The sequence below is a fragment of the Trachemys scripta genome, chromosome 10, assembly GCF_013100865.1.
Source record: "Trachemys scripta elegans isolate TJP31775 chromosome 10, CAS_Tse_1.0, whole genome shotgun sequence".
NCBI classification, from domain to species: domain Eukaryota; kingdom Metazoa; phylum Chordata; order Testudines; family Emydidae; genus Trachemys; species Trachemys scripta.
The window spans coordinates 55,516,464-55,532,231 of record NC_048307.1 but is presented as its reverse complement, the minus strand read 5'-3'; the positions used below and the strand labels follow the sequence as shown (position 1 = coordinate 55,532,231).

At 39.3% G+C, this 15,768-nt stretch overlaps 1 protein-coding gene across 1 annotated transcript in view; it reads right to left on the bottom strand.

The window, feature by feature from the left end:
* The window catches only part of MTMR10 (myotubularin related protein 10), a 58,659-nt gene that overhangs the window by 16,668 nt on the left and 26,223 nt on the right, over positions 1–15,768 (bottom strand). The window contains exons 4-5 of the mRNA XM_034784158.1: positions 14,394–14,466; positions 12,233–12,375 (exon numbers count right to left, since the gene is read on the bottom strand). Coding sequence (XP_034640049.1) covers positions 12,233–12,375; positions 14,394–14,466 — 216 coding nt within the window. The remainder of the gene's footprint in view (positions 1–12,232; positions 12,376–14,393; positions 14,467–15,768) is intronic.

Sequence of the window (15,768 nt, the reverse complement as noted above, 5' to 3'; positions counted from 1 at the left end):
TTCACCTATAATGCGGTAAGATTTTTTGGCTCCTGAGGACAGCATTATATCAGGGTAGAGATATATACCTATCTCATAGAACTGGAAGGGACCTTGAAAAGTCATTGAGTCCAGTCCCCTCCCTTCACAGCAGGACCAAGTACCATCCTGGACAGATTTTTGCCCCAGATCCCTAAATGGCCACCTCAAGGATTGAACTCACAACCCTGGGTTTAGCAGGCCAATGCTCAAACCACTGAGCTATCCCTCCCCCTCAATCAATAGTCACTTCTGCCTCTTTTTTCAAAGGGACTTAGTACCTTTAGCTTCCCCTCAACTCACAATTTCAACCCCTCTGAAAAATCAAGATATTGCGTTGTTTTGACCAGGCATGAGGATTTACAATTAGTTAGATATATCAGTATGTTGTGTCTTCTCCATTCCCTGAATAGTCTTGAAAATGCAATGTGAGCCAAATATCAGCCTGATGATAACTGTGTCTTGCCCTTAGAAATTCTGCCTCTAGCTGACTGGTATTTAGTCAGACAAGGAAACACCTGCTTACCATATAAGAATGCCTGTGAACTCAGCAAGTCCCAACAGCTCTTCTAAGAATGATACAGTGATCAGAGTATACCAGGCTGAGTCACTTGCCCTACCCTAAGATGGGCACTGCTGCAGAGCACCAAAATTGTAGAACAATTATGTCCTCATCACCGCAGCATAAAAAGTTGTTTCTACAGCATCAGAAATTAATGTGACAAGACAGGCTCACTCAGTAAGGCTACACACTATGCAAAGCATAGGGTCAGAATTAGGACCTGATCCTGCAAACACAAGTATTTGTATTTGCACTTGAATAGCGCCAATGAACCCAAGATGAATTCTCACATGAATAAAGTTAACAGTGTCCTAAGTATTCCAGGAGCAGGCCCTAAATTTCAATTATAATTTAGCTCCGTCATTCTTTATCTGCAAAACTGGGTAATCATCATAGAAAAACAAATTGTTTTCCTTCTGACCAGAATGGACAGAAGGAAACAGTAAGGGCCAAATCTCAGGAACGGAGCAAAGCCCCCATAAACTTCCGAGCAAGGCTCTTTTCATACCCCCATGCTCCAAGTGGGGCTCATTTTAAAGGCTTTATGTTTGCCTTCTTCCTCGTCTCCAAATAAATGCTCAAACTTTGCTCTTTTACTAAAATATGCCTCCTTCACCTCCAAAGGAAGTATCTGAGGAAAGTGAAGTCATTTTACTATACATTAAATCTACTCCAAAAGTCTAGCTTCAGGAAATTCCACCTGTCAAGTTATTAAAAATCTCACTAGAGATTTATTTATTAAAAACTACTTTGCTCTGCAAGGAGCTGTTGAGACCTACTACAGAGAATTCAATGCATTGAAGAGTCCTCCTGTATGGGATCTTTGCTACTGCTGGCCACAGGATAATGGACTAAACATCTTAAAGATGCTTTTGATTTTGCATGTGTATGCGGGATGTCTAGTACTTGTACTGAATGTACACTGAGGAATTTTATCTTATCTTTTTTAAACACACTTACTAATAAGTAAATAGCATTTCATTCAAATGCAATGGGACTATCTAAACCAGGGGTGAGGAACCTATGGCCCATGGGCCGCATCTGCACTGCATACAGCTGCCTGGCCCCTTTGCCTAGGGACAGGACATGCCAGCCACTTCTGGGAGCAGCACAGAGCCAGGACAGGCAGGGAGCCTGCCTTAGCTCCACTGTGCCGCCTAAGGTAAGCGCTGCCTGGCCAGAGCCCACACCCTGAACTCTCTGCCCCAAAACTCGGAACCCCCTCCCACACCCTAACTTCCTCCCAGACCCCACACCCTCACCTCAACCCCCTGCCCCAGCCCTGATCCCCCTCCCGCAATCCAAACCCCTTAGCTCCAGCCCAGAGCCCACACCCCCAGCTGGAGCCCTTACCCGCTCCCACACCCCAACCCTAGCCTAAAGCCCTCTCCTGCACCCTGAACCCCTCATTTCTGGCCCCACCCCAGAGCCTAGGGGAAACCCTGAGTCTCTGTGCCTGCCCCCTCCCCGCAGGGCTGTGTGTGGCCTGCGTGATTTTTTCTGTGGGTTAATGGCCCCGATAGAAAAAAGGTTCCCCATCCCGGATCTAAACATTAAGATAGGGAGCTAGATTTTGAGAGGCAAAAGTACATTTTATAAAGAGATACAACTTTGAATACACATATAATTAAAAGTATCAAATTACATATGAAAAGTAATACAATGGGCCAGATTTTCACAGGTACCGAGTGCACGAATATTACTACACTGAAGTTGTAGGTGCTCACCATTTCAGATTTTCAGCCTCATGTATGAGGAAATGGAACCTAGCCATATATGGTGTGCCTCTTCACATCCCAAACATACCATAAAATACAGTATCACCACTTGGACTTGTCAAAAGTTATTTTGTTAAAGGTTTTATGAGTAAAGTCTTAAACCTATATTAAGACTTATACTAAGCAGTCCTATTCATTAGCAAAGAGACATCAACAAGTTAATGTAATTTTAAGGGTGAAGATCATAAGTACGACTATTAGTTCATGTTGCTCAGTTTGGGTTACATTACAGGATGGTGACCCAAATAGATAGCATTACAACTGCAGGCATCACCACTAGAAAAATCACACCCTACTCTATTAGGTACTCTTTTGTACTTCATTAAGTTTTGCCTACTGCCTCCTTATTTTGCTACATTTTAACCCCTGTACAGCAGAGACAGGTACATTTAGGGCACTATTTAAAAACAAACAAATATTCTTTGCTTCCAAGAAGCTGAGAAAGTTCTCTTGTGTTTTGTTTCACTTGTTATGGGGGAAATTTTCTTATAGTCATACACACGGAAACAAGATTGCTGGAGCAGGCCATTAAGGGATTAATAAAATGGATGGCACGATGCAGCAGAAAAGTCAGCGAGCACATTCAGGCTTAACTCTGTGTGGTGATTACTACAGTATTTCTAGCCCTTATGCATTCTATGCATAAAAGGAACTTAAGAGTAGCTATATTTTCATTTTGATTTGACTTTTGATGAGAACATTCACTATTTGTAGAACCAACTTTTAATGGCTGCATACTGACTAATTGCAAACTATTTTTTTGCACGCTATAAATGTCATTAAAATCCTTTTAAAGGGACAGTTCCCTATACCTCTTCTCCTATATTACAGTTTTCAGTTCAACAATGAAACTACAGCACAAAACAGGTTCGGTCTGAGGTCATTCCAGTTTAAGTAGTCACTGGAAAATTACTTAGCATGGGGCTTTGAAACTGTTTACTTAATTAAGCAGATTCTTGTTTGGGTTTTTTGTTTGTTTCTTTGTTTTTTTTTACAGGTGGAAGAGGAGGGTTGGTCCGTTTCTTTAAAAGTGCTTAAACACGGGGCTCATTACAATACTGATTAGTATACTCCATTTAGAAAACTATTTCAGCTATTTCACAGAGTTCCAAGAGTAGGAAAGGCCATTAGCTATCACAAAAAACAGATACCTCCATTTGAATTGCAAGAAGTCATGCATGTGAAATTTTGATATACTTTATGTTTTACCATACAAATCTTAGCTGAAAATCAACATGACTGGCAAGGTAAGTATTCGTTGTCATATCAGACTTCTTTACTTCAGAAAGAGCTTCTTATACTGTTGCTATTTCCAGCTACCTAATTTCTGTAACATAATGAGTACCTTCTTATCCTATTAAGAGGACCACTTTAATCAATCTATTGCACTAAAACAAGAACAGAGGTTTGCAAATGTACAGATGCTGGGCTTAATTCTCTAATTTATTAATCAGTTTTACACCAGTGTAACTCCACTGAACTCAGTGGAGTTACTCCTAATACACACTTCTGCGAGAAGAGTGAAAGCCCCCTAGATGTAATAGTCTGATCAAGATTCGAGAGTTGAACAGCAAGCAAAGAAAAGGATATAGTTTCAAAGCACAAAATTGAAAACAGCTAATTTTAAAATCAAGTATTTGAAACCTGGCTCCTTCGCCATTTGCCTGCCAAGTTTTGAGTTCAGGATTTTGTGATATCACCACAAATTACCGTACCTGAAACAGCGCCTTCCGGCATTATTTTAGGTGGCACTGGCCTTCACTGCGAAAAGGAAACTTCACTTGCACCACAGCTCTACTAGACTTTGAACTTGAGAAATAAGTGGAGGAGGGGCACCCTTTTCAAAATCTTCATTTTAATGCAGAATCACAGAAAGAGTGGAAAATGATTTAGGTCACATATATGATCCAGCTCTCTGTAAGGCTGTTATGTATGCATTTTTTCTAGTGCTTTGTCTAATTCTGTTTTAACACGTAAACAAATGTTCTTGTAATTTTTTAGTTGAAAACAAAAGCAATTATTTAAGATCCCAAATCACTATGAATACATATATAAACAATCTTTAAAAATCACCTTTAATTTCCCTCTGGAACACATGCAAAACCTAAAAGCTGAAATTTTTATTAAAATTAGATAAGATTTAATTCAGTTTTCATATACCGTGAAGCAAACAACTGTAACACATAAAACAGCAACTGCCAATTCAGGCCCAGATTCTGCATTGTGGATCTGAACAGGGGAACTGTTGCATCAATAGAGATCCCCAATGAAGCGAATAAAGTGTCTCCCAGGTGCAGTAGTCCACCTGTGCTGATCATAGTGTAGAGTCATGGCCTTTCTTTCTTCAATATAAATACTGACATTTTGTTCTGCTACAATCTTCAATTGGAATTTTAGACCAGTGAAATTAAACGCAGCCTGTCAAACAACAATTTATTTGCTAACAAGCACTAAAGCCGTATTTGTGTTCTATTTATTCCTGACTTTGCAACTCCATACAGTAGCTTTACTGTCTGGGACTTTAAAGACAAGCAAATTTCATAGATCTCAGCAGAATGCAGCCAGAAGCTGAAAGCTCAAACTGGAAGACAAACATGTTTTACAGGAAATGTTCTTGTATCAAACTGATAAACGTTCAGTATTTTTGCCAATTGCAATTGTGCAAAACCAAGGATATTCAGAAACATCATTTAAAAAACAGGAGAACAGTTTTCATTTAGAGGAGACATTGTTAAATACAAAGTAAAAACAGTGGGACTTAATTACCCCTATCAATGCTCACTGTGCAAATTGCATCTCCCTGTACCAGCGTTGCCCCAAGAGCAATACCACATCTTGGAAACGCAGGTGATGTTTTCACTGCAACCCTCCCACCACCCTAGCAGGATGCAGGCCCCCCATGGCACTGCAACTGTCCCCTCCAGGTAGAGGTTTGCCGATGGAAAGGCATGTAACAAGGACTGAATCAAGTTCCATGAATACAGTTTATTAATGTTCCATATTTGCAAATACTCTTCTGGCACAATGAAAAAATAACCCTCTTGACCCCAACACACAGATGATACCTAACATGAGAACGTCTACATGAGCTGGAATCACACCCCTAGCTTGGAGTGTAGATGTAGCCTGTGTGTTGGGGTCAAGACGGTTATTTTTTCAGTAACTCGTAGGATAGGTCTACACTGCAATAAGACACCCACATAGCTTCCTGGGGCTCAGACTGTAGGGCTATAAAATTGCAGTGCAAATGCTGGGCTTGGGCTGGAACCTGGGCTCTTGGACCCTACGAGGGGACGTCCACACTGCAATTTTATAACCCTGCAGCCTGAGCCCAAGTCAGCTGACACAGGCCAGTCACATCTGTTTTATTGCAGTGTAGACATACCCATAAAGGCCAATTATATACAGCATTTATTTGATTTGTGTGTAACAATACTGATAGTGTAGATAACAGGTAAGATCTAACTATTTCTACACACTGAAGATTAAGTTGTGCTTTTTTCTCATTTCAGAATCTTTGTTTATGCAAGCATGTTAAATTATTGAATTGCACAGTATTTTCTACTAGGCCCTAAGAGAAACACTAAAATACAGATTTTTTTTTTAATTTACTTAACTGAGTTTCATTTTGAGAAATCACTCCAGGTGCCCATGTCTCCAAAGACTCTAAAGACATACATGCCTTGGAGGTCCCAACAAAGATCATACCTTTTGTATTACTGAATCTGACAGATAGCTAATTTCATGATTTGTGCAACAAACAATTAGAGTGTGCTCAGTCACCTTTTGTGTGAGCCGGTCATACAAGCCCACTGACTATGAACTGTCTGATGTACATCAGGTATTCCTGGGGGAATTCTGCGTCACTACGCAATGCAGAATTTTGCAGAAATGAATGTTGTGCATGCAGAATTTCCTTTCCCTCACAGAAATGGCCTGCAGTGCTGCTAGCCGCCACTAGTGGCTGCTGGACCTGGCAGAGCCCAGATCACACTCAGAAGACACTGCTGGGAGGAGTGGGAGGGAGCGAGAGGGTTCCCGGCAGCTGCAGTTCCCAGCATGCCTTGAGGGAAGGAGAGGGTGGCACACAGGAAACTGTGCAAGCCTGGGACTGAGCATCAGGCTGTTCCTCCTTCTGGATCCCTGGGCTCTGGGGCAGTAGGGGGCAAGTGTCTGGGCAAGGGGGGCCCCCCCCATGGCTGGGCTCTGGCAGGGGAGGGGGTGTGGGTATCTGGGCCAGGGAGGCCTACAGCTGGGCTCTGGGTGGGAGGTGTTGCAAGTGTCTGGCCCCTGGCTGTGCTCTGCCGGTGGAAGGGGGCAGAGAAACAGGAACTGGGTTGTCATAGGGGTTTCTTTAACTCTACTCCTGGGGGAATTTTTGAGTGTCTGTATTGTTACAGACATACTTGCTGACAGGTATTATGAAATAAATTACCAAAATAATTGAAACTGGCGTGATTATGCAGTGTTATTTTGACAAATAAAAATTGCAGAATTTTAGAATACGGTGTGTAGAATTTTGGCACAGAATTTTTAATTTTTTGGCGCAGATTGCCCGCAGGAGTAATCAGGAGAAGCGACAACAAGTAGCAGAGGATAAAACTAACGCAGTAAAAAAAAGAAGCTGTTTAAAGAGCTTATTTAAAGGCATTTCAAATGAAAAATAAAGAACTGAAAGAGGATAATGCTGGGGCCTGAGAGGTTAAGAAATGTTGGGTCTCTGCAATACCATCACCGTGTACAGAAGGTGACAACTGAAAACAAAAATGAAGTGTCTCCCCTCCCCTGATGCCCCTAAAAATATTTATGACTTGTGGGGGGAAGAGTTGGGTTTGATTGGACAGGAATAAGGACTCGGCCTGGATTACTTTTTCTTCTTTTCCCGGTTTAATTATGTGACTGTGTATATAATATAGATCTCATACACCCTACACATTTTAAAAAGGCTTCTCAGAGGAATGGAGATGTGGGCGTTGGAGACTGGAAAGACCGAGAAATTGCAGATATATTTAGGCAGTAGGACACTACAGGGCGTGCGCCACTCTTTTGTACTGCCAAGTCCCACATGCATTGTCAGGCAACATGCCAAAGGCAAAATCTTGCAGCCACCAAAGAAGTGATAATATCCCAGAATGATGCATCCCTGGTCAGTCTTATTTGGCAGTTTGACCAAACAGTTTGGCACACCCCCCGCGCGGAGCGCTGCCAAACAGCCCCCGCCCCCCGTGGAGTGCCGCGCCGCCGAAATCCCCACCGAGTGCCACGCCGCCGAACACCTCCGCCCCCCACTGCACTGCACTGCTGAAGCTGCCCCCACCCCCCGCATGGAGCACCACCAAACACCCCCTGCTGAGCGTCGCACCGCCAAACACCCCCTCCCGAGCGCCGCGCGGCGGGACCCCCCCCCCGCCGCATTGCCCCCCACCACCCCAAGATTGGCCGCCCCTTACCAGGTGCCGCCCCAAGCACATGCTTGGTTGCCTGGTGCCTGGAGCCGGCCCTGCCAGCTGCTATAATGGCCAGAAGATAGCAGTCCTTTTTGATTATTACCACATTTAATCATAACTGAATTTAATGAAAAGCAAGAATTTTAATTTAAACTGTAAAAATAGCCATTACTTCTCTTTTCAAGTTTCCTGGCTTAAGCCTTCCCCTAACCCTCTTACTCCTACTTCCCCTTCCTCCCACCACCCATCTGGTTTTTCTTCTTTTGGAGGCTTCTCAGCTTTAATTTAAGGGCAAAACCGCTGAATCAAATTGTAAAATAATGATGGGTCTGGCGATTTCCCCTATGATTCAGTAGCCCAACCTTGTATCTATATCATGCCCCTTCAAACAGACATGCAACTTAAGAGTGCAAGGGAGCATTTAAGAAGCACATTGGCTGCTGTTCCATAGTTAAGACTGAAGCTAGCTTCTTATTATAATCCTGATTTTCAAACTCCTTCATAGTAATTTCGCCCAAAATAAATTAATCCTCCTGAAATTTCAAACATTCTGGCATCCTCAGGTAAAGTTTTTCTGAGCAGTTTGGGTATGGGGTGTATGTGGGGAAAATCAGAAAAAATGAGCTTTTAAAGTTGTATCAATATCATTAACACAGCATATTTGTTTATGAATACAGTCAAATAATCAACTATATGTCCCCTATGTTGGCTACAATAGCTTCAAACTTTTTTTTTTTCCATTTTAGACACAGATCAGTACTATCAGTTCCTGAAGGTCTCATAAGTGTTGGAAAACTAACAAATGGCTTTGCTACTAGAGCCTATTCTTCCTCCTCTCCCTCCCCCAGAAAAATATCCCCTAAGCTCACTCTCCTTAGGGATAGACCATGTTCTTTGGCCCAAGCCTGCAAACACTGACGCACAACCTGACTCAGAGAAATAGTCCCATTCATTTCAAGGGACTACTCACATGACTCAAATTACTCTTCTTTACAGGTGTATACAGTATCAGGCCTCCAAACACCAAATATGTGAAAAGGTTAAGGGGAATTCAAAGCTAGTTTTTTAAATAATTCTATTTAAGTTTTTCTAAATACCTGCTTTTCAAAGTAAGACACAGTCTCAGTTTGCAGAGTGCAACACTTAAGTTGTCCCGGTTTCCAGCAGTGAATACGTTTTTTGATGTTTACTATGTTTAGATATCTCAAGGTCTTCTACAGACACAGTGAAAAGGTAAGTGTCTTTGTTTTGCTTCAACAGTGACTTCATTCATGACACAGAGGAACACTGTCCTAAGGAGATCATGCTCACTCTGCGAGCCCAAGGGGAATTCCTCTGCTCTGACTTGCACAGCCAAGTTCAGTTATGCAAATTTTCCAAATTAAATGTCATGTTTGGGATCTGATTTATAAATCACTAAAGTTCAGTCACTACAACTGCTTCATTGGTAGGCTTCTGATTTTAAATGGAGACTGTCTCAGACAATGAAACAGAATCTGTAACAATGGGTCAGGGTCAGTTCTACTATCTGACTTTTCTTCCCAATTATTTTGAACTGTCAAGAAAGGAAAAAAATGCTATCTGGGGCCACCTTTTTCTGTTATAAATCTCTCACATTTGTCTTCAGTTGAATTAGTCCAACCAATTCACAGTTCATGACCCAACTGCTGAGCTTTACAGTCTCATTACCCAATATTTGAAATAGACATCCTTTAATTTAAATTGTTCAATCCACAAGCCCTAGGAGGGATTTATAAATATACAATTCCATGCAGCTCATAGTTTTCATGAATAGTTCATAACCTAGCACAAGAAGTGGCACACAAATTAATTAGGCAAAAAATGGTATAGCAGAGACATACATATTTTGATTTTTCCCAGGGGAAAAGTTGGAATTTCTCTAGAACTTTATGTAGCTTAAAATACACTATGCCACCTTTGAGCCAAAGAAAACTCGATAAGATTTTCTCCCAGTAGAATTCAGAAGACCCGGATTTTTAAAGATGTGGCCCTCCTTTTTTGCACCCACAAATTGTAGGCAGAATTGTAGACATAATTTTGTATCCACAATTAATGTTGCATGGACAGTGCACAAGTAATATTAAAGGAGTCCTCAAAATTGTAGGTGTAAAAAGGCTGGCTAGGCTCCCCTCACAAAGATTCACCAATAGACAAAACAGTCTCTTACTCACTGCTGAAAAAGTGAGTAGGGAAGAAACTGAAGCCAGATAAAAAAGCATGCCACAGCACAGATCTGAAAGATGTAAGCTAAACATCTTGGGACAGAAGCATCTGATCCAAGATATCATAGGTTCCTTCTTCTGATTAAGCTACATCCTAAAATAATCTAATTAAACAAAATCCTGACTGGACCAAAACTTCAGTTACATATGTAAAGTGTTCTTATCATTCTGCATTAGCCAGAAAGTTGATTTTTTGTCATTTTGCCCTCCAGTGAAGGAAAGGTGCTACCACCACCTGAATGTACTTTACTCTTCAAAATTATGTAGGTGCACAGCATTCACATAATTAAAAAGTTCAGATTTGCAGTAACTGTTTTTTCCCCATTCCCTCCAACGAACACATTCTAATATCTGAAATTTGAAAGTTTACTCACTTAGAGATCACAGGCACCATCCTTTATAACAATGTATATTTACATAGCATTTATATATTCAAAATACCATATGCCTCCAGTCCAGACCAATGAGCAGAAATGGTTCTGTAAACCGAGTTTCTGCTCATCAAATACAGCTATTGAACATTCCCAATTCTTTATTGGTTAAAAGAACCTGTTGGTTGGTTTATTTTGTTAGTGCCAACTAACTAGGCATATAAAAGTGGTGATGCCAGATAGAATATGCTACTTGTACAAGTTGCATTTATTTTCCTGTTTAAAAAAGAAAGGTGCAGCGAGCCAGAGAAGAATTCAATGGGAGAAGCAGGAAAGTCTACATCATCGGAAATATCAACAGTCTAAGTTGCTTGTTTGAGGAGTACAAACCAGTTTGCAGGTCAGGAAATTCCCTTCTAAACACTGAAAATAGGAACACAGCTAATAAACTATCTAATCTGTTTTGGATCTAGGATTTTATAGCTTTTACATTCCCCCCTGAAGGAATCAGATTCCTTTTCTACATCGGTCTTCCCAGAATTTAAAAAGCCCAGCACCAATGTATCAGGAAGTGCCAACGAATGGTCTTGTTGTTCAGCCTTTACTAAATTCCAAACATTCACTTGGAATTTTTGACAAATTTGGAACTCCAAGCATTTGCCAGAAAATACTTGCCCAGATTCCAGGAGGCATATTTAAATTTCAGCATTCTAACCTTTGGGTAACTTTAGGTTAAAAATTTCCACTACACACTTGGAAGTACCTAACATTTTCCATTTTCAGCCGTAACACAATCTATGCAGTGGGATATGTAGTTCAAATATATCATTTGACTGCAGCCTTGGAAGTTTTAAACCAACCTTTAAAACACTGGTTCCCTAAGTCTGCCGTCAGTTTTTAAAGTAGAACAGATTTGATTTCACTAATGCACTGAAAGAGTACACTTACCTGGGGTGGAAATTACACAACTGTAGGCACACAATGCAAGTGCATATTAGAAAACATTTGCTCAAATTTCCAATTTGCGCATGCACGTGACTAACTACACATTTAGCTATGTGTACACACAATAGGAGATTTATGAGTGCACATCTGGAAAGGAACATATAAAGCAGATGTATAAATATGCATCTACGTGAGGTCTAAACACCATGCTTTAAGTTTTGATGATGCAGGAAACTGGTAACTGGCCTTTCACCTTTGGGTCACGGGTCTGAATTTGACCTCTCACAATGGCGAAAACAATTAATATCCAAAAGTTGTCTAGTGGCATATTTAAACGAGTTCCATTTTCTAGTGAATAGGTAATCACATCAAAGCACATCACTATTATAATTAGCACACTTGATGACAGTGAGGGCTTTCCAGAACAAAGTTGGTGTATACTGGGAAAATAAAAACACTTCCTGCACTGCACCTCTTAAGTGAACATACTTCAGACACTAGCGCCTTTAATCTAGAAGCATTCAAATATCTACATACGTATTTTCCTGATGTATTAGTGAAAATACACTATACAACAACATCTTCTGTTACATCAATGTTTAGGCATTTACCTCATCTGTACTAGAAAAGATTCTCAGTTCATCCTGAGATGATTTTCTGTAACCAAGTTATCTTAAAACACTATTACATATCTGCATTTTAGAAAGACTAAAAGGTAGTTTTTAATTGGTGAGACTGAATTAATTAGTCTTCTTTAATCTCTATTAAGAGCTTAAAAAAAAAGAGAAAGTCCATAATGCCAGAGCTGGCACTGCAGGAACCCCAACACAATAAGGAAGTTTAAGGAAAAACTGCATGTTTTTAATACCTTTTTTGCACTCTCAGGGCCTGCTTCATCAAAACGAAATCGGACAATACGGAAATCTTTGCAATAAATAATTAATTCTGTTGGATTAAATTTAAGTTTCTGGTTGGGACCAAGGACCTTCTGTTTCCTCTTTGTGTCATTTACTAAAACAAAAAACAAAAAATTGTTAAAGATCAAGTATAGAGTATACACTTAAAGAAAAATACTGTTAGTTACATACAGATGATACCAATACTGTAAAAATTAATATTGTTTGAGTAGAACAGATGCTGCTCCTTGTGAGTCACATTATGATCAAATGTCTAGCTCTCCAAACAAAATTGACTTATAGCTGTTATCCTCATTTCCCCTATGTCCAAATGACCATTGGTGATGAATAATTACATTCCACAAACAAAGGATTTCATATATGGCACCTCTCAGCAACCCATCTTGCCTCCCAGGTTGTTCAGCATGAGTTCTCTCCTAGCAAGGTCATTTCTAAATGATTGACTAATGAAGCATCATTACTGGGATTATATACAATTTGATCTTTGCCTCTTAAAACTTGCTTGCTCAGCCTTGGTCACTTTTTAGGCATTTCACTAACAACAATAATAATAAAACCCTGACTCCTGTGTAAACAGACGGACACTAATCTGTCCAAAATTTTGGACAGGAAATACAGCACCCCTTCTAAACCCATCACAACCTAATTCAGTTAAAAAGGAAAGAGGACAACATAGCCCTGCGGATGCCCCTTGTGATAGAAATAGGGTCAAGTAGCTCACCTCTTCACTCCATCCTAATACTATCCACTGTTTGGCTATGGAGGATTAGGAATCTATGCCAACCCTTGCAAATTTCTCCCAGAGATGACCTCTGTTAATGGAATCAAAAGCCAATTTCAAATTGACAGAGACCACCTCTTATTTTATTTCCTTGGGACAAATGAGTATGGGCAAATCAATCAATCGTGGCGCATCCATTCCTGAAAGCGGCTTGCTCCCATGCAAATAGATTACAACTCTCCATGCAATCCACTAATCTCCAATATCTGGGATAGATTTTTAAAACCATCTGAGAGATTAATTGCTCAGTAATTCCCAGGATAATTTCTGTCACCTTTTCTATATAGTGGAAAAATAACACCAGTGAACCAGCCTGCAGGAAAATAGCCTCTATTATTTATATTAATACAAATTAATATTATAAATATAATATTTATATTAATAATTGCTAATACCAAGGCCCACCAAACAATACAGCCTTTATAATTGTCTGCAGAGAGAATAGCCTCATCAGGAGCTTTGTTATGATGGCGTTGGTTTATCAAAATTCTATCTTACCCAGTGGAGACAACAGGCAAGGTCCAATGAGATAGATGGGAGTATCGGTATAAAGCTGCTCATCCTATAATTTTGACAATCTTAATAAATACTATGGGAGCTTATGCTGGATCACTAAGGTCCAAAAGCTGGTCCTCCAAAACTGGAGGAAAGTTTCTTTGTAATTTTAAACTTAACTAATAGATTCCACTTAATTTGCTTCAAATTTACAGCTTCAAAATCAGGAACACCACACACCCTGGCATACTTTCTGGCAGAAGACAGAAATTCACTTGCAGAGGTTGCTGATTAATGATGTGTTTAAAAGGCACTATAAAGTTAGAGAAACAAGATCACCTTAAAATCAGAACTGCAATATTTTGTTGTTTATGGCCCAATTGGCTTGGTGGTGGGAATACCACCTATAAATAATTGTAATTCTTATAATCATTGGTAATCTTTTTTCAATTTAAAATCTTAAGGTGGAAGAGATGTTCAATTATATGTAAAACAGTTAAAAATTAAATGGAAAACCAATAGTTGTTAAAAAGGCACTGTTTCTTGAACAATTATGGATTCAGAATTGTAATCTCACATACTTTAAAAAGCACATCAAAATCAAGTTTAATGCAAGTCTTGCAAAATTTCTGATTTGAATTTTACCCAGTCTTTTGATTGCTTTTCTGACTTGTTACAAATTTAAATTAATTTAGGTACTTCATAGAAAGACTAATGAAATTCAACCTTAACTGTGCACGATTGTGCCTTAATATAGATAGCAGCTAATAATTTTAACTTTAACATACAAACTCATGTTTTAAGCTTTTCACCATACTTAAATGACTTTTCCATACCTGTGACAACTTGTTCAATACATGTTAGCGGCACATCATGTTCACCAAGGAGGAGGTTTTTATAATGGAATTTCTGGAACAGAGACAAACTCATGATAAATAACAGGAACTTTACAGCAGTATTGTTTTTAGCATGTATTTTACAACACAATTTAGAGAGAACACTGACAGATATTTCTCAAATAAAAACAATGTGGATTCTATAGAAAGAAAGTTTAACAGACAATATTTCCTTGGAGTTTTCTAGCCTAATCATGAATCATTTCAGCTTCAAACTTACTGCAATTTAAGATGAAAAACCATTACTGCAACTATGAAAAGAAAAATGCGTGTCACCTTCCACGAGCAGAGTCAAAGATTCCTTTTTATAACACCAGAAGTAACAAAATAGATTAAGTGTGGAGGAGTGCTCCTCAGAGCAGTTACAGACCCCAGGTTGGAAACTTCAAAAACAGTACTCTGAGCCCAAAACAATTATATATGCTGCAATTAGGCATCTGCTACTATAGTCATGTACTATTTTACAAGTGTAGGAGCTACAAAGAGTATAAGCGTGCAAAGGAGTGTAATTTTTATAGTTTACAAATTTAGTTTAAACTCAGACCACTTGAAGAGATCAGAGAAATATTATTGGATCACTTCATATCTAACATACCGTATTGTGGGTTTTTGTAGGAAAGAATGAGAAAAATGACAGCAGACGAAAAGACAGAAAGACAAAAAATGCATTTGATAAGGAAATATAATGCTAATTTAACATATTAATTTAAAAGTAATATGCCTTTGAAGCCTTATCTATTATTGGTTTCCAAAGACACTGAATATCATGGAATAGAATTATATTAAACTTTAAGGTTGTTACAGTTATGATTAACATGACACAATATGAATACAATAAATTTGCTTTTTCATAAAAGCCATGGCCTTTGTCACCCAACTAGCCACTACTGAGCAAGACTCCTTCAGTATTTTCACTAATGTAGTTAAATACGTGTCCAGGCAGGCAATTGAGTACTTTTAAAAAAAGTTGTAAATGATTACGAAATTTTTATTGAAAAATAAGTATAAATGATAATACAATAAAGGTTGTTAAAACGGAGTTAAAAATGTTATTTGCCAAGATGTTTACAAATTAAACTAAGTTTATGACTTTTGCATGTTTTGCCATGCTTTTCCCCCTTTTCTGTTATTATGATCAACCAGCCTTAATTGTTATATATTGCTGCCTCTATACTAAATATGATAATTTCACTGGCATCTTTCCTCTCCCTCACTGACTTCAATAGGAGTTGGGCACATATTAAAGATTTTGCTGAATTGGTGCTTATATCTACGTAAAGGAAACTTGGAATTCTCAGAATTCAGTAGGGTGTTC